We start from the raw sequence: 17,761 nt of genomic DNA, 5'->3' as shown, positions 1-17,761 counted from the left end.
TGAGGGTCACTCGTCCCCGAAGCCGGTGCACCGTTACGGCTCCGTTTGGGGCCGTTGCTCTGCTCACGCCGCCACAAATCTCGGCGGACAAAGCCTGATGGGAGTTGTAGTCCCCGGGCCGCCCCGCCGGCTGCATCCGGCCTAAAACTACAACTCCCAGCATGCCCCGCGCGCCGCGGGGGGCCTTGGGAGCGGTGGGGCGGGGACGCGGTGCACCCTGGTCCGTGTAGTCGCGGTGTCGCGGCGGGCGGGCGGCGGCAGCGGCGGCGGGAGACTCCATTTCCCGGCGGGCCCGGTGGCGGGGGGGCGAACCGGTCAGCGCTGAGATGGCGGTCGATAAGGAGCTGCTGGAGCTGGACCTGTACGGCCTGTTGGGGGTCGGCGAGAAGGCGTCGGAGAAGGAGGTCAGGGCCGCGGGCCGGGAACCCTCACGGGGCCTCCGAGGGGCTCGGACCGGGGCCTCTCTCTTCCCTCCCCCGCCCGCCCCTCAGCGCCGGGGGCGGTCGGCGAGGGCAGAGGGCGGCTCGGTCGTGGGGCTGCGTTTGCCGCTCTGCGGGTATTGAGCTGAGCGGTTGCTCCACGCGCTGTTTTAATACGACACCGCTGCCCCGGGCTGCTGCGTGCTCGGTTGGGGCTTTTAATAAGTGGGAAAGTCCGTTTTTCCTGGTGTTGGCTTTGCTGTGGGCAACTTACCCTTCCGTTTTCTCCTCTTGAGCCTGGGGGGTGGGACCTGGCTTTGGAGGGGATGAAATCAGTCGGAGGGAACTACAAAATGTGTCTTGGATAATATTTCTCTTTGTTTATGTGCCTTCAAAAGGAAAGCTCCTCATGTGTTTACCAAAAATCCAGTTGTTAGAGGTTGGTCTAGGTACTGTACGTTCCCTTAAGTTCTCTTGTTAATTTTGTGGGTTGGGAATGACATGTTTCCCTCTTTAATTTAATTGGTAAGTCAACACTAAACACAAGATTTGAGCAACTGAGCTGGGAAAGTGACTTTTTCAGGGGAAGTAAGGTGCTGAGTAAAACTACTAGTAACTGGACAAAGTTAAACATAAAGGGAAAACTTTTATTTTCCTCCTTAGGCTTCCACTTTTTTTCTTAGCAGTAAAGAGCAGTAGCAGTACAGTAAGGTAAAGCTTGGAAGCTACAGCCTGGGCATAACCAGCAACTGTGTCTGAGGCTGCCTGGAAATTCCATGTGCATGAAGCACAAAACGGGAACAAGCCAAATGTAACACACGGGATTGAATGGGCTGAAAGACTTCGGGTGACCTCAGCTTCACCGCTGAGCTAGTCACCGGGGGGAAAAGGAGGAGAAAATTACAGATCGGATGTTATGGTGTGAGTTAAAAAGTGACAAGTGTAATTTAGAGCGCCTGCTAATCCTTGATGTAAAACACTGTAAACAACCCGAAGACCCTTTGTGCACAGAGCAGCGTGGCCAAGAGATGAGCGAAGCAGAGCAAGACTGTTAAAGTAATTGAACGTCACTGTTTGGAGAAGCCTTATCTGGCCTTGCCACGCAGAACAGTTATTGTAATAGTTGTGCCTGATGCACGGGGAGGAGGCTTACCTCTTTTTAACAGGAGCCTTGCTTAGGCAGGAGGCAGGATTCGACCTGGAAGGCTGCAGCTGCACATTTCCCTTCCAAGAGCTTTGTCCACCAGGTGGGGCCGGGCCACTGCTTATTCCACCTGTTTTAGCAGAGGAACAGAGCAGCTGTTGTCCTTTCTCGCATGCAGATGTGTCCCTGACAGAGGGAACTCAGATTGACAACTTTCTGAGCTAAGTCACTTTTAACAATCTTTCTTTGAAGTGTAGAAGAGATTAAACAGTCTTTGGTCAAAAATTCTTCACCTTGCCAAACTCAACTGTTGCGCAGTAAATGGTATTTCTCTGTCCCAAAGTTACAGCTGCAAAGAACACAGTACCCCTCTGACTAGAAAAATGTCTCGGTGAACCAGACTTGGCTTGGGATGATCGTGAGCTTTGACTGCTGTGATACAGTGCACCTAGAAGTAAAATTTCTGGCTTTGGAAAGCTTAGCCTCGTTCAAAACGCGGCTGCCTGCCTACTAAGTGTCCTGGGCTCAAACGCGTATCCTTGCAGTACAGTGTGATTAAAAAGGACAAGTCACTGCACTGAGGTTGGAAACTGAGCTTTTCAGAGGCCTCTTGCTATTACAGTAGGCTGCTTTAGCTTTCAGTCTGAGGGGTAGTGGAGCTATCGCACGCCAAAATGGTCTTTATTTTCTGTCAGGCCTGGGGGACATCTAGTCATGCAAATGAATGCTGGTTCAGCCACAGCCTTCTACTTATGCTGTATGTTAAGCAACACCACCAACAAAAACAACCAAATAAACCCTCTGAATAGTAATTATTTGTTTCTGCAGTGGTTTGGTTTTTTCCAAGTTGCTTTTCTCAACACAGACTAAACAGCACCAACCAGTAAATCTCAATTCTGGCTCTTGCAGGTTAAGAAAGCGTACCGGCAGAAGGCCCTGACTTGTCACCCAGATAAGAACCCGGACAATCCCAGAGCAGGTAGGATGGGACTGTGCAGACACAAGCAGCTCTTTGTGTTTGTTTTGACATGCACAGGCTCCTGGAAGTGGCTCTGCTTCACTTGAGGTCTGTCTTTGCATGTAATTAAGGGAATGCCTGGGTAGATGTCACGGGAAGTATACATATGCAGGACTAAGAGTTATTTTTATCGCTGTTAGAGAGCTCTGGTTTTTAAGGTTGAATGCTGGTTTAGAAACCTCAGTGCTGAAATTATATTTGCACCTCTCAAAATCTTCCCCCGTGGTACTTGAATCCCAGACCTTTGGCCAGTCTGTCCCCTGTGTTTACTGGCTGGTCACTATTTTAATTCATACCTCTCACAGTTGAAACTTCGGTAGCCAGCTTATAAATCATATCAGCTATGGGCAGTGCCCATTTTTGTCTGTTAGACAAGACCCTGGCTCTGTGGAGCTCAGTATACCTGAACTGTTAGCAAGGTCTGGCTTCTGCAGCTACTCTGGTTTTAAGTTTTGCAGCTACAGGTAGCAGCGACCAGCGATGGTAACTGCGATGCTGTTGATCAGGACACCTCAAGATAAACATAGTTCTGTATCTTTTCCAGTTTGATGGGCTACAGTCTTATAGACTGAAAATTTATAACCGTATTACAGAGAAAATTTTTTCACCAGAAAAAAAAAATTAGCAGCAATGAGAGGAAAGCCTGGGAGCTTTGATATCTGCAGAAGGCTGAGAAGTGATTTGAAGTGTGTGGGGAGGCCTCCAGCTTATATGTGTAACCTTCCAGCAAGAGGGTCAGCAATATTGATGTCAAATGCAAAGTTTGAACCTTGGGTTGAAATGCTATTGGTATGAAAGGGAGAATTTGTTTGTAACAGTGTATTTCAGGCTGACTAATACACTTCTGTAGGTGGGTTCTGCTGAATTCATGTTTTCCAAGACTACTTCTAAAATTAACTGGTCCCAGTTTTTGTTTCTTAGTTTACACTGAAGTTTATGTAACAAATGCTGTCCTTTGTGTTGAAGTGATCTTGGCTATAAGTTGGCTTACAAATGCTTTGGAAAGATGATTCTTCTTTCTGATGTTCTGCAGGTCTCTTCCCTAAGGGATTGTCTTTCCTCTTTCATCTCCAGGCCGCTAGCATGGTTTTCTGCATCTTACCCTTTTTTCTTCTAATTCCCAGCGGAAGTCTTCCACCAACTGTCTCAGGCCTTAGCCGTGCTAACAGATGCAGCAGCGAGGGTAAGGATGCCCGTCCCCTGGTGCTGTTGGGGTTGTGTGGTGTTACTCTCTGCCAGTGTGCTGGAGAAGTACTGGAAACTCTTCTGCCCGGCCTGCTCTCTTCTCTGACTGGGACTTCATGAGTGCGAGTCTCATCTGTTATTCCCTGTAGTTCTCCGTGAGATCACATAGTAGGTGCCAGATAAGAACTCAGACAAATGTGCTTTTTCTGATTTGATGTGGTGGGAGTAGCTCTGTCCGTTTGCTGCAAGGGTGAGATACTGTCTTTAATAACGTGTTAGACTGGGGCATATCCCATTTAAAAAAACAAATGATAACCACCACTGATTCAGGGACGCATTAAATTCCCATGACAATGGTGCATTTGCAGTTCCCTTGCAGTCAAGTTCTGACAAATAAATAAGATCTAGATGTGATTGCTGAGGCTCAGAGCCTTTCTTTCCATGGGGCACAAGAGGCCTGTAAACAGAAAAGCTGAATCATAGTCATGATCTCTGTCCTTTTGCTGCAAGGGCTTTGCAGGCTGCCAGATGCAGCTTGGATTCTTGCTGTGAGGAAGTGGTTGATGCCTACTGCTCAGGGCCTGAAAGTTATCTGGACATGTGAAGGGAAAGAATAAAAACAAACTAAAAATGAGCAAGTAACTCTGTCCAGATAAACTCAGGAGAGGAGGCATATTAAAATTTCAGATAATAAGATTTAAAAACATGAAATAACTCCCCTCTTTTCAAACATTGGCAAAGCTTGTAATCTCCTCTCCAAGGGGCAATTAAGCTTTTGGTGTCCAAGAACTTTTTGGCTTCTACATTCTAAAAAGGAAAAAGTATTTAGCAAACCCTTCCCACGCAGGAAGAAAAATACCAGCTTTTCTAGTTTATAAAACAAGAGCAGTACTGGCCTGTAGAAGTGTTCTGCAAGTAAAAGACAGGCATTTGTGCCTGTCTGTGCTTTACCTGCTACAGAAAGGTTCTGTGTAGGTTGATGAACAGGTTATCAACTGGTTTAAACAGGTGCCAGTGAAATTGCCAATTTACCCCAGTTCTTAAGTCTCTATAGTGCTAAATGAATGTTGATGTGTTATTGCTGCTGAAGAGTTCTGATGCTCTTCGATCTTGTACGTTCATGTGAGTCAAACATCTGTCTTGTGAATAAATCTTTCATATTAAATAGACCTTTTTAATTGTAAAACTTTGCTCTAAACCAAGCCTGATCTGTTACCACTGCCCCTAAAGCTACTTTGGGCATGTTCAGGAAACCAGAATATTCTTGCCACCTCTGAAGGTGGGTCACACTTTCTCTCCAGTACACTCTGCAGTTATTCCTGGACTTCCTCACCCTTTCAGGCTCCATCTGGAGATCCTTGGGCCTCTCCTCATGTTTTCAGGATATTTGTGTTAACTTCCAACACTTTAGGAGGAATGCTAGCAAGAAGCAGAAAATGCTTCACCTCTCCTTACAGTGTTTCAATATCTGATCTCGCCTTTATTCACTGCTTTCCATTTTATCTCTTCTGCTTTATACAGTTTCACACTATTGTGTTGGTTCTTTGGCAGGCGGCGTATGACAAAGTGAGAAAGGCGAAGAAGCAAGCTGCAGAAAGAACACAAAAACTTGATGAGAAGCGAAAGAAAGTAAAGCTTGGTAATAAAATCAAAACTTCATTTTCTCTTGGCTTGAAGTCTTCCTTAGCTGGGTGTCTGCATTTCTTCCACCGCTGGAGTGCACCATTGATGAATCTGCTGTCCATTTGATGGCTCTGGTGTCTTTATGCTCAGTACAACATAGCGGCCATCTGAGATCTCCTCCTGCAGTCAGAGCTGGGGGGGGGGTCCTGCTCTGGGCAGGAATTAGGGGGTTTGATGACTTAAGGCTGCTGATACATGGATGTGCCTGGGCAGAGGAGAGGTAGCAGAGCTGTCAGGACTCTACTTTGAACTTGGTGTAGGTGTACCCAAGTTTGTGATCTTTCCATCCACTTCTGGTCAACAGCATCAGCTGTGGAAATTCTCTTTGGATTGTTTTAATTTATTTCTTTCTCTGCAGATCTTGAAGCCAGAGAGCGAGAAGCCCAGACCCGTGAGAGTGAAGAGGAGGAGATCAGGATAACGAGAACATTAGAACAAGAAGTAATGATAAATTCTTAGATTTCTCTGCTGCTTTTGAGAAGAATTGCTCAGAGTCTTGACAACCATAATGAAAACCACGTGATGAGATGCATCAAATCTGTGTATAGCAGTCTTTCAGCCTTTTGGATTAATGGGCTCTGTGAAAGAGAGGATGTAGAGGGGATCTTGTAGCAGTCTAGCAAATAAGTCAGCCTCGAGATTTTATTTTTTGTCTGCTCCTTTCCTTTTGCATAGCAGCCAACAACAGCAGTTAATTGTTGTATGCTGGCTGGTAGGGACTGTTGCTGGAAACGTGAGGGGTCTGGTTTTGTGAGTGCTGGAGCTGTCACAGGGGAACTAACAGGAGGGTTGCCCCAGGGGTATAAGACAATATATATATGTATAGATAGATACAGATAGATAGATAGATATGTGTAAGATGGGTATAAGACAAAAGCTTTCCTTGGCAGTCTTTAGCTGGCATGACCCCACCATGGAATTGTGCCCTCAGATATCCATGCTGTCTTACTTCTGCTGTAGATTATACGCCTGCGTGAAGAAGGCTCCCGTCAGCTTGAGGAGCAGCAGAGACTCATTCGAGAACAGATCCGGCTGGAAAGGGAGCAGCATGTCCAAGGTGAGAACAGCAGAGATTGGAGCCATCAGCAAAGCACGTGCACGTGGGACTCTGGCTCTTGTGTAGCCGGAGCTCACACCCAGCTGCAGCCTCCTGCCTTGGTCACGTTGCCGTACAGAGCATCCTACTTGGCACCTTTTTCAGGGATAAAAGATTGTATTTCTGTGGGGTTGCTTTCCTATATGTGGCGTGCTGCTCTTTACAACGTCATTACTGCTCTTTTTCAGTAAATACTCTAAAACACTGAATCTGATGTGGAGCCCCACTGTTACACTGGAGGGAGCCTCATGTCCTGCTCATCTGTCACAATTAAAGCAGTGTTGCAGACTCAAAATAGGGAATGACTCAAGTTTGCAAAAAAATAATAGTTGTTGTTGGGTTACTACTTCTGTATCCTCTTGAAATTCCCAGTCCCTTCACCCAAAAGAGACGGTGTGAAGAACAAAATTTTATTTAGTCTGTGACTGCTGAGGCTTTGCTTTCTGGAACCCGATTCTCTGATATTCCTTGGGCATATGCAGCCTTCATCCTGGGTGTGTACAAAGACCAGCAACAAATGTGTCAGGAAAGGAGCAACACACTGAACGGGAGAACATCTCCATGCGGCGCTGCCGTGCGACAGTGGGTGGTTGCTGTGTTTGAAGTTGTCTCCCTCTTGTTCCCATGGGCTGTTCAGTAGCTGTAGTTAGTCTTCTTCATACAGGAAGGGATGAGATTTTTCCAGAATCCCAGAACCTCATCCTTTAGTGTTCTTGAACCTCACTCCCATCCACACATTTCTATAGTGAATTGCCTTTTTTAATATTCTCTATCTGTGTGGGCTTAAAATACAGTTTTATGTTTCAGAAAGTTCTGCTCTTCTTTTTAAAACTAAGGCGAGTGCTGTTCAGTTTTCAGTTCAATGGGAAGATTTATTGTCTCTTGCTTCCTACCATCTTCATTCTGGCAGAGGGTATAGTATAATATCTGTTGCTTCCTCACAGGAAAAATACTGATATAATGAGTTTAAAAAAAAAACCACCAGAGGTCCAGGTGCAGAAACTCTTTTTGGGGTCGCCAGGGTTTTCCTGTGTGACTGTAAGTCAGTCATTCAGCCCACCTTAGCCTTTCTTAACTTAGTTTCATGTATCAGGAATTGGGGGGGATGTTGAGCATTTGTTTAGTGTAAAACACTTTGAGATCCTTGCAATGAGAACACATCATTATGAAGTATTTAGTTGCAGGGGCAGATTAAATTCTTCAGCTATGCTATCCTTTTTTGTGAACCCTTAATTTTTCCATGCTTGTTCCTATCAGCACGACCTTCTTGCAGGGAAAAATGGTGCAGAATCTAACAGGTCTCCTGCTTGTATTTTCCCTTGGCTGTTTCTGGCCTTGCTCGTGGCAAGCCTGGGCATCACAGAAGGGAGAAATGCTGACATCCGGTATTCAGTCTGTGCTGCAGTTCCTGATGATAGCATTGCATGCGACTTTTGGGGCTGAAGTGGTCCAGTGGAAATCCAGAAGTGTTTGCTATTACCATATGTACATTCTCAGGGTGAATTTAGTGCGAAATGCTCTTTAGCTGAGTTTTCACCTGCATCCCTTCCATCTTTTTTTTCCTCTCTCCTCTCCAGGCAAGCAAGAAAGAAATGGAGCAGAAGGCAAAATAACTCCTAAACTCAAAGTAAGAAATCCTTATGAAGCTGGGGTTTGGTGAAAACTGGTGGAACATTAGGCAGGTTTGGAAAACAGAAGGGACAATCCAACTCTGCTGAGCTGGCACATCCCTCTGTACAGTGGAGGTGAAGTGCCTCTGTCTAACGTGCATCATGCGTGTGAACAGCTCCTGTCATTGCCCTGGAAATACCCCTCCTCCCTCACACTTTACTCTCTGGTCTAGGTTTTTGAGCCTGAAATGGAGTTGTCTCTGCTTTAAGCACAGGGAAACATCTGATTAATCTGATATAGCCATTAATATGCTTTCAAGAATGATCTGTGTTATTCCAGTGAACGATGTTTCTCCCTGTTCCCCAAATAATTTGTTCCCTTTGCACATTCTGATGTTGAAATCACTGTCTTGGCAATTCTGGGAGTGTAACTGTAAATAGCAAACTTGATTAGTGTGCAGGTGGCAGGAGCTGCATTGAGCAAGGCAACATGTGTTCACATGGACAAAATTAACTTGTCATGTTTATTTTCCAGCTCAAATGGAAATGCGGGAAAGAAGATGAGACAAGAGGGGGATACTCAAAAGACGTTCTGTTGCAGATCCTGCAAAAGGTCCTGTCTGACACTCTTCCCTACTACTTGATCTTCCCCTGCTTTCAACAGTGTGAGACAGGAGAGTAAATTCTGGGCAGCTGCATGCAAACGGGAGCAGCTCATTTTCTCCTCTGTTGCCCAGCTTTCTCATGCAGTTTTCAGCGACCATCAGCATGATCCATTAGCTGTGAACTGTTCCCCTCTCGCTCCCAGCAGGGGCTCCTGCTGAAATGGAGCAACTGCAAACTCTGAGTGGTTCGGGGCCTGTATCAGAGTTGGTCTGGCTCTGTGACTGGGGTAGCTGTGGGAAGTTCAGAGACAGGAATAGACAAGCCTTTGATCTGATTAATCCCAGCATGCAATCTTTATTTTCCCTTGGTGCAAGTATCTCCTGTAGCTCTGGCTCGGAGCTAAGCAGCCTCTTGCACTGGGGTTTGCTGGAAGCAATGTGCGTAGTTCCATGCCTCCCCAGAATTGTTTCCTGGAGGGACAGAAATTATGACAGGTTGGGATCAGTGGGAGCGTCGTGCAAGACAGAAAGGGTGACGGCTCAAGCCTCACGTCTGTGAAAACACGTTTTCTCTTTGCATTCATTCCATAAATGAACTTGATGTCTCTTCCAGGTCTGTAATTAACTTTCTTTCTTTGTCTTAACAGTATGGTGATGTGCTCAATTTGTTGATCTCCAGCAGGAAGACAGGAAGTGCAGTCGTGGAATTTGCTACGGTTAAGGCTGCTGTAAGTCTGGCGGAGACCCCAGATGTGTGTAGGGCAGAGGGGGCAAGATGGGTGTTGCAGGGGGAAGGGTTGGCAAACTGACGGCCTGGAGACGCTGCCTTGTCATTAAGGCAGTGGAGAAGGGTAATGAGAGTCTGAAGGTACAGATGGGTGAAGGGAGTGGCAGAGTTGGAGGCATAAACCCAGAGCACATAAACAAGGAGGCTGTGCATGTAAAAGAGACACTGCTTTAAAAAGCAGGCGCTGAGCTGTTTAATCAGCTCTCGCTGAAGGTGAATTACCCATTGTGGAGATGGGCTTAATGAGTTTTTGAGGTTATATAAGGCATTTGCAGTTTAAAAGAAATCAAAATGTCCTGACTCACTATGAGTTATAATAATTCATGTGGCTGTGGAAACAGAAATCATCAGTTATCCTTAATTTTAGTAGTTCCATCAACTTACACTGTATGAGAGTCTCTATTCCTTGTTCTTTCCCTCATGTATCCAAATAATCAAAAAACCCAGAACTGTCTGTGACCTGTTTGTCAGAAGTACTGGCAGTGATATGTTCTGTCTGCTTGATGCAGATAGTGACCTCAGAGGGTGCTTCTCCTGTAGGGCAGCTGTGAAATCTTCACTGTTTGTGCCCGGCTTGGCTTGGCCTTGAGGCCAGGCTGAGATGGAAAAGCTCTTCAGATTGTTAGTGACCTGTGAGGAAGTGGGGTCTGAAATTCAGATGGTAATGGAAGAATATTTTCATTGCTAGGAGATGGCTGTGAAGAATGAAGTTGGCCTGATAAATAATCCTCTGAAGATTTCCTGGCTGGAGGGCCAGCCCCGGAACAGTCCCAGCCCTGTCCTTTCTGACAGCACTAGTCAGCCTAGGACTTCAGAGGTAAGGAGACAGGCTGTTGTTATTTGAATCTGTTTCTATAGCAACCTCAATTTAACAGTGTGCTTTGCATTTACGGTAAGATATGTTGATTCCCAGCAGATCTGAGAAGAAGCTCTTAATGAAAGGCCTGCCTTTCTGATGAGCCTTTTTGTGCTGAAGTGGTGGCTGTTTTAAAGGACCGTTTTCGCCCGAGTAGCAGCATGCTGAGAACACAAGCTGTCTGGGCGACTGGATCTTCCCACAGTCTGTCTCTCTTCCCAGTGAAAAACAAGGATGTTCCTTGCTCAGCCCAAAGACTCTAGTGCCATTCTTCTGGAATTTTTTCTAATATACTTTGACTGTGGGAGTCCTCTGGCTCATAACTGGTTGAGAAGAGCCTCCTAGAAGGTTTCTTTAGAGAGGCTTGGTTACTCACTGCATTCACAAGAGGGTGACACTTCAGTGCTAAAAGGAAACCTAGTTTCTTAGGGTCTGCAGGAGGGAAGAGAAAGCAGTATCAAATTAAATATCCTTGTGGGGACCTTGTCTGGTTTGGGTTCTCCTTAGCGGTGTGGTTACTTGGAGTGCAGCGTGTTTGTTAACTCTTAGCTGCTCCCTGTTTATTCCCCCAGACAGTCCCTCTGAAGCTGTCGCTCTTGACTAGCAGCTTGTATTCCAGTTGCAAAGCACATGGAAGGCAATAACATTAAAGCACAGAAACCAATCCGAGGATGTGCTGCAGCACGCTGTCAGCTCTCTGTTCCCCCCTGCTCCTGTTGGCCCTCTGGAGTGGGAGATGTGGCCGTGGCTTTTGAAGCACGTACACGACACTTTGCTGTGTAGCACCGCTTTTATCTTGTGCTCTGCGTGTCGTCTGACCTAGTTAGTGTGAAGTTGTGAAGGGACTGAGATCCTTTGTTGGTTATTTGAGTTCCAGTTCAAACATCACGTGACACTTGCTCCCCTCTCCTTCTTCCCTGGGGCATAAAGATCAAAAAGATCTAATTGCTGAGAGGACTCCTGCCTCATGCTGGGCAGGTGCCCTTTGTCTGTGTGTCTGTCTCCATCAGCCTTGTGTGTGTTCCCTACCACAGTACTTTAGCAGTTTGGGAGATTGTTCAGTACATTCGCTCTCCTGACTTTTTGTTAAGTACTTTATTTATAGTAGATGCATTTATACATCAGAGTGCCTTGGTGTTGGCCTAGTTCTGTTGAGGGCTGTGTGTTTTCACTTGGGAGGCCTGTTCTTGTCTGGACAGCCTGGCCTGAGCAGGAGTTTCTCAGAAACCTGAGGCAAAGGCAGTTGGAGCCTCATAGCCCAGGAGCCAGGCACATCTGCCTGCACACCAGGGAGAGTCCTGCAGACACTTCAGCTTCACGGAGGTGGTCAGAGTGTTGGAAGGCAAATTGGGGAAAAAAAAGCAGAATCCCATCCAGTTTATCTGAGTCTCTCTTGCTAGTAGAGAATGAGAACTGGCTCATTCACACCTACGGGGGTTGCTGGTGCAGTTGGAGCTCGGTAGTGGATTCTTGCCTCTGTGGGTTCACAAGCTTGGCCAGGCTTCTGACAGAATTTATCTTGGCTTGTTTCCATGACCAGAGCTTGTTAGTGTGGAACAGCAGCGTCTGCCTGCTGTGAAGGATTAGCCTGGTGGAGCAGCGAGGGAGAGCAGGCTCAAGCAGCACATGGTGTTCGTGCTGCGTGGAGGTGGTGACTCACTGCTGTCCACCCCAGCCTCGTCAGCCCCGCGTTAGCTCTCCAAACGGTGACAAGCTTGGCCAGTGACTTGTCTGCTTTCTCAAGGACTGCACTGCTGATCCTTGTCTGTCCTTTTTGCTGCTTTTCTCTGTAAGCAGCTGCAGTTTCTTTGATCACATTGCACTCTTGATGTCCAGGCTAAGATCTCAAGCTGTTCTGGTTCCTGCTTTTCCTACTTCTCACTCCAGACCCTTCCCAAATCCTGTTGCTACTTCCACTAGGATGCTTCCAAAATCTGTAATTTGGTAACAGCTTCTCTCGGCTGTACTGCTTCTAGTTGACTTATCCTCTTTGTCCTCAGCCATTCAGCTCTAGACTACACAAAATGAGGTCTTTCAGATATCTCTTGCCCCTGCCTCATCCTTCCATACCCAGCCTGGCTTCCCAGCCATAAGGGGCCACATTCTTGCTTTCAAGCTGCACCAATCTCATTCTGGTTTAAGCTGCCCTCTCTTCCTATTTGCCGCTCCCTCCAGGTTGCTCCTGGTTTTGCCTGAATCCACCCTCCTGTTTGCTCCCACCCTGCAAACGCAGCTCCTTCCCTGCCCTGCCTCAGAAAACAGCCAGAGACCTGCAGCATTCTCATGGCAATGCCCTTGGTAGCTTCAGAGGGAGGGCAGCCCCACGCTGACCTGACCAGGGCTTCGGAAGCACTTCCCAGGTGAAAACAGAGCTGAGTGCTGAAAAGTCCTGCTGTGAGGAGGCAGCAGGTTGCAAGCTGCTTGAATCCACAGTCTCAGTTGTCTCGTTTTCTTCTCCAGCAATGGGTGCACGTTGTCCAGCAGTTCCTGGAGAGCTGCTGGAGCCAAGCAGGCGAGTTATGCTTGACTTACAAAAGCTGTGGGTTGGCCAGTGTTACTCTAGGCTATCTGAGAGCAATGACTGTTTGATTGCTGTGGTTCTGTGTGGTTCAAAGCACACAGCAGCCCTGCAGTGCTGTGAACAGCGTATTTTGCCATGACAACAGCGTGAAGCACTTGCTTCTGGGAAGGTCCTGGCACCTTTAGTGGTGGGATCTCCCTGCCAGTGCTCCTCCTTCATTTTGGGCCATTCATTCAGTCATATTAAAGTGATGAGACAAGCCTCCTCTCTGGCACTCTTGCCTCTTTTCTAAGCTCCTTTGAGGTTTCACAGAGTTTGTTTTGTATTACCTGACTTCACAGCCTGATGTGAATCTAGCAGGGTAGGAGCTGCCAGTGCCTTCTCTGAAATGTCTCTGTGCACTTTGCTGTAGCCGGCTTCCAAAGCTTATGGTTATCTGGGGGCGTGGAGGTTTTATTTTTTTAATTTTTAAAAAGAGCCCTAGTATCTAGTCTAGCCATGAAAAAGGTAAGAATTGGTGACCCAGTAGCTTCTGCAGTGTCCTTTTAATAGTTTGCCCCAATGCTGCCTAAAGTATCCTCAGCCTGGCCGAGCCTTCCCCATGGTCCAGCTCACGGGGTGAAGAACTACTCGTTTCCATGCTGGCTCTTGACCTGAGCTGCGTGTGCTCTCCTCGAGGGAAGATAAAGTACCAGCAGCTCCAGCCTTCTCCCAACCCAGAAGAGCAGAGCCACACTGCTTCCCCCCTCAAAAAAACTGAAGTGCCAGAGGATACAGAGAAGGGACCTGTGCTTTTGGTGCCTGGGCTTGCTTTGGCTTGCTACCAATGAAATGAGGCAACAAGACGCTTCCAGTCACAGATACATTTATTCTTCCATATCTGTACAGCTGATAGATCAGTGCATGCTTCAAGCAGCAGTATCTAGAGAAATTTCTTCTCCTGCTAGTAGGATAAATAAACTGCTGTTGTTGTATCATGAGCCTACATGGATGCTTACCTGTTTCCAGGCTTGGAGTGCCGACTGCACTTGAGTTAGGGAAAAAGAAACCCACAAGGAATAAAAAAAAAGGAGCAGCTTTGATTTGTCACATCCAGACATGGTGGGAGAAGAAACACCAGTTTGTGACTCCTGACCCTTGCCACAGCTATGGCTTTGAGATGCAGTGCTGCTGTCTCCTTGGAAGCTGCCTCTGATCCACAGATGATGTGTGCCATATCCCTTCCTGTCCGTGTTCCTCAGTGTCACAGCCACATCCCCAAAATAACAAGTCTTTTGCCAAACATATGCCATTCCTCCCCGAGGAGGAGGTGCACAGTCAAGAGTGGGAAATTCCCGGCGTGGAGAATGGGAACTTGCCCAGGAGGCTCCGGCAGACTGCTCTTGTCTGAGCATGGAGCCTGCTCTGAAGGGCTTCTGGGCAGGGACGGGGACAGTCTGGGAGGTAAGGCAGGAGCAGCAAAACAGGCCACGCACAACGGGAATGCTGCAGCATCCGTTCTCCCACTGGGGCTAGAGAAACTGGCAGCAGCAGTCAGTAAATGGGACACGTTAAATGAGAAATACCTTCAGATGGCGTAATCTCTTGGGTTCTGTTTCCTGAGGGTCTGCAGAACATCCTCGAGAAGCGATAGCCCCAAATCCACTTTGAAGGACAGGAAGGGGTCAGACAGGTCGGGAAGAGCAGTGCCGTTCTGGGAAGCTGCTTCTGAGCTCCCGCAGTCTGTAGCCTGGTCCTTGTGGAACTGAGTTTGAGTGGCTTTGTGGTATTGGTGAGCAGCACCAGAAAAGGAGATGTCAGAGTGAGAATCTGTGTGATCGATGATGTTAGGGCAGCTAGAACTGTCCAGGTACAGCCGGGGGGGCTTGGGAGGTGCTTGTGCCTTGGCGAGGTTTTGCTCACTCTGACACGACAGGTAATCAGACTTGTCCTTCAGATCCCTCAAGCATTCCCTCTTCTGGCACTGTCCATCACTGTCCAGAGTGTGGCTGTTCTGGTTCAGGATGATGACTTGGTTGCCCAGCTTTTTGTGTCTCCGGAGTGAGAAACGTCTGAAGAACGTCGTGGACTTAATGGACCCTCTCCGCCAAGTATCCATGCTGCTGGGAGCGACAAGGAGGAGGAGGAAACTGCAGACTCCTCACAGTCCGGCGTCGGACTTAAGGTGCGGGATCAGCAGCAAGCCACACCACAGGAACAACCTCTTCCTTCCCTGTTCCCGTAGCTGGAAGGAGAACAGAGAAGCTGGTGTTGCAGGAAATGCAAACTTCACGCCACGTCCCGGTGTTAAGGAGCAATTGGCCTGTCTTAGATGTTAAGGAGCCTCCTCCTTCAGTGGAGAGGAACAGCGATGTCTGAGCTTGATAAATCTGTGCTGCAGAAGCAAGCTGATGAAGAATAGCAAAGGCACACAGTCACCATGAGAACAGATTTAATCCAGCATCTAGAACAGAAGGGCACTATGGTACCATGGTAACCAGCCACCTTCGTGGGGAAGGGCACGGTATAAAAATCTCAGTGGGTGGTTGGGAAGGGAGACGGTGACTCAGTCGCACCGAAGGAAACCAAAGAAATACTCAAATGGAAATGTAAAAAGCAACAAAATGCAGATGTAAAAGACAAACATTAGGAAAATTGAGTGCAGAATAGACTTACGCTGTGTCGGAACAGCACCCGAGTCCAACAGGCGGAGAGGAGAAGCTGCTGAAGCACTGGGAGAACTGCCACCACCACCTTCACCAGCTCGCTGGGACGCTGGGAGGAGCAGGTCCAGGGACGGTGCAGCCAGGTCGGACCCGGAATGCTGAAAACCCACAACAGCTCCTTCTCTTCATGTGCCTCCTGTCACTGCTTCCAGGCTACAGTTCCTTGTGCGTATGTATTTGTTTTGAGCCAAGCCCTTGCTGAGTCAGCCACGTCAGAAACTGGGTTTTACACTATTGGTAATTGCCAGGATTGCAGGAAGTAGGTGTGTGGAGCGGCAGGCGCCAGCCCCCGCTCTGCCCCGGAGGAAGCAGCTCCCTTAGCGGCTCCGGGTCGCTTGAGACCTGGCAGCAGGAGCGTGGCCGCGGAGCCCGCCGTGACTTGGGCTCTTCCGCTCCGGGTGCGGTGCCGTCTGCCGCTTCTGGTGGCTCCTTGTGCCGCGCGCCTCCCAGAAGGGGCTGGAAATAATCTCCTGCCTGTTTTAAATTCCAGTCCAGAGCATGAGGTAGCGATTCAGGTTTGTGTGGGTGATTCATCTGCGTGAGCCTCATGCAGGCTGTTTCATTCAGTATCTGTGGTGAGTGGACAGGAACTTTGAAGAAGCCTCGTTCCGCCACTCAAGGCTGATACAATCTGGTGCTTTCTCAGACACGGGGGAAATCTGGGCTGCGCAGTGCTGAAGGTTACTTTATTCATGCAGCTCCTAAGATACCAATTATGGCACATTAGTCCCTTAATTTCCCAGTCTGGGTTTCCCATCTATTGTGGGATTCTATCTTGTCTTCGCAGCTGGACTCTCTGCAGCTGGAGGAACCACTTTGCTGGCACGTGGGAACAAATTTGCACTTGCCCCATTTTCATGCAGAATCTTATTCAGCTGTTCTATTGCCTCTTCATCCCTTCTACTTTCTATTTAAGATGTCCTTAAATCACAACTAAATCTAGTTCCTAGAAAAATGAATGTGATTTTTTTTTTTTTTCCATTCCCCTTCTGTTAAGATGCTTTTATTTCTACCTGAACTGTCAAGCAAATGGGAGGGATGTTTCCAAGCACGGCGGTGCTTTGAACACATCTGAAATAGTAAGGACACCTACTAATGTTCAGTGGCTTTGAAAGCAGTGTGCCAACAGCACCGCTCCGCTCTGCGCTGGCAGTTCTCAGCTGCTGCCTACGTTTATTAGGTGGAGTCTGCAATCGGCTTCGTTGACATGACAGTTGCTGCCACACACAGCAGAACGGCTCCAAGAGCTTTTCAGAACTGAAACACTCTCGTGTCAGGTTTGGGAATGTACCTCGTGGGGTTTTTTTTCTGCAGCTGCTTCATGACTAAACCATGGAAAGGTTCGATTTAGGTGTCTTTATGGTGTTGGCCTTTAGAAGTGGTCGCTGCACCAGCCTTGTGCTCACCGAGCAAGCTCATCACCCGCCGTACCGCGGCGAGGGGAGCACACTGCCCCACGGAGCCCGGCTGCGGGCGGGGGGTCCTTGGGGCTCCGTGCCAGCCCCCCTCTTCCTCCCGTCAGCTGTGATGAAGCAGTGGGCCAGCTTCTGCAGGCCAGGCAGCTTTCGCACCTCGCCTTGGTTCTGCGGGGTCACGCGGCCGCCAACCACCATCCCCGCTCTGCCGCACGTGCTGGGAGCGTGGGTTTGGGGTGGGGTTGAGGCCTGCGCTGTCCCTGACACGGTGTGTCTGTTCTCTGCTCCCAGGCCTCGGTGGTGTCGGAGCGGGATTACGAGAGCCTGGTGATGATGCGGCTGCGCCAGGCGGCAGAGAGGCAGCAGCTCATCGAGCAGCTCAAGCGGGAGGATGAGGAGGAGTCTCACACCTAGCCTGAGAGAGGATGGATTCTCCCCACCCCACTGTTCTTCGTTTCCAAAGCTCGCTCTTAATTTAAGTCAATAAACCTCCTTTTTTTAAAACTGTTGTAGGAATACAAACTCTTAGTGACTCTTCCAGAGTGGCGGGGAAAAAATGGCTGCACAAGCTTCAGAGTAAGTGTATTAACGTGTCGGCATGTGTCCTCGGAGGGCAGGGAGGGTGTGAGAGGGGCTGTTGGAACATGAAGCCCCAGAGCTGCTTTCAGCTCCTGAAAGCTGGTGCAGGAGCGGCAGCTCCAGGAGGTTTTGGCACTG

The 17,761-nt window shown here is 48.3% G+C and overlaps 1 protein-coding gene across 4 annotated transcripts; it reads left to right on the top strand.

The window, feature by feature from the left end:
• The first annotated feature begins 246 nt into the window (after window positions 1-246).
• Window positions 247-17,548, top strand: DNAJC17 (DnaJ heat shock protein family (Hsp40) member C17). 4 transcript variants are annotated; one of them, XM_074884960.1, is made up of 11 exons: window positions 247-404; window positions 2,473-2,542; window positions 3,706-3,764; window positions 5,318-5,405; window positions 5,808-5,890; window positions 6,410-6,506; window positions 8,123-8,172; window positions 8,691-8,768; window positions 9,408-9,488; window positions 10,236-10,364; window positions 17,336-17,548. In XM_074884960.1, the coding sequence occupies exons 1-11, from the start codon at window positions 327-329 to the stop codon at window positions 17,456-17,458; spliced, it is 936 nt and encodes a 311-aa protein (XP_074741061.1). In that variant the 5' UTR covers window positions 247-326; the 3' UTR covers window positions 17,459-17,548. The 4 variants fall into 4 exon arrangements, with proteins under 4 accessions (XP_074741061.1, XP_074741062.1, XP_074741065.1 ...); XM_074884961.1 differs by lacking the exon at window positions 17,336-17,548 and adding an exon at window positions 14,861-17,329; XM_074884964.1 differs by lacking the exon at window positions 17,336-17,548 and adding an exon at window positions 10,464-13,904.
• The last annotated feature ends 213 nt before the right edge of the window (window positions 17,549-17,761 follow it).

Source organism: Strix uralensis, chromosome 15, assembly GCF_047716275.1.
Source record: "Strix uralensis isolate ZFMK-TIS-50842 chromosome 15, bStrUra1, whole genome shotgun sequence".
Taxonomy (NCBI): domain Eukaryota; kingdom Metazoa; phylum Chordata; class Aves; order Strigiformes; family Strigidae; genus Strix; species Strix uralensis.
This window is presented reverse-complemented; position numbering and strand designations above follow the sequence as displayed.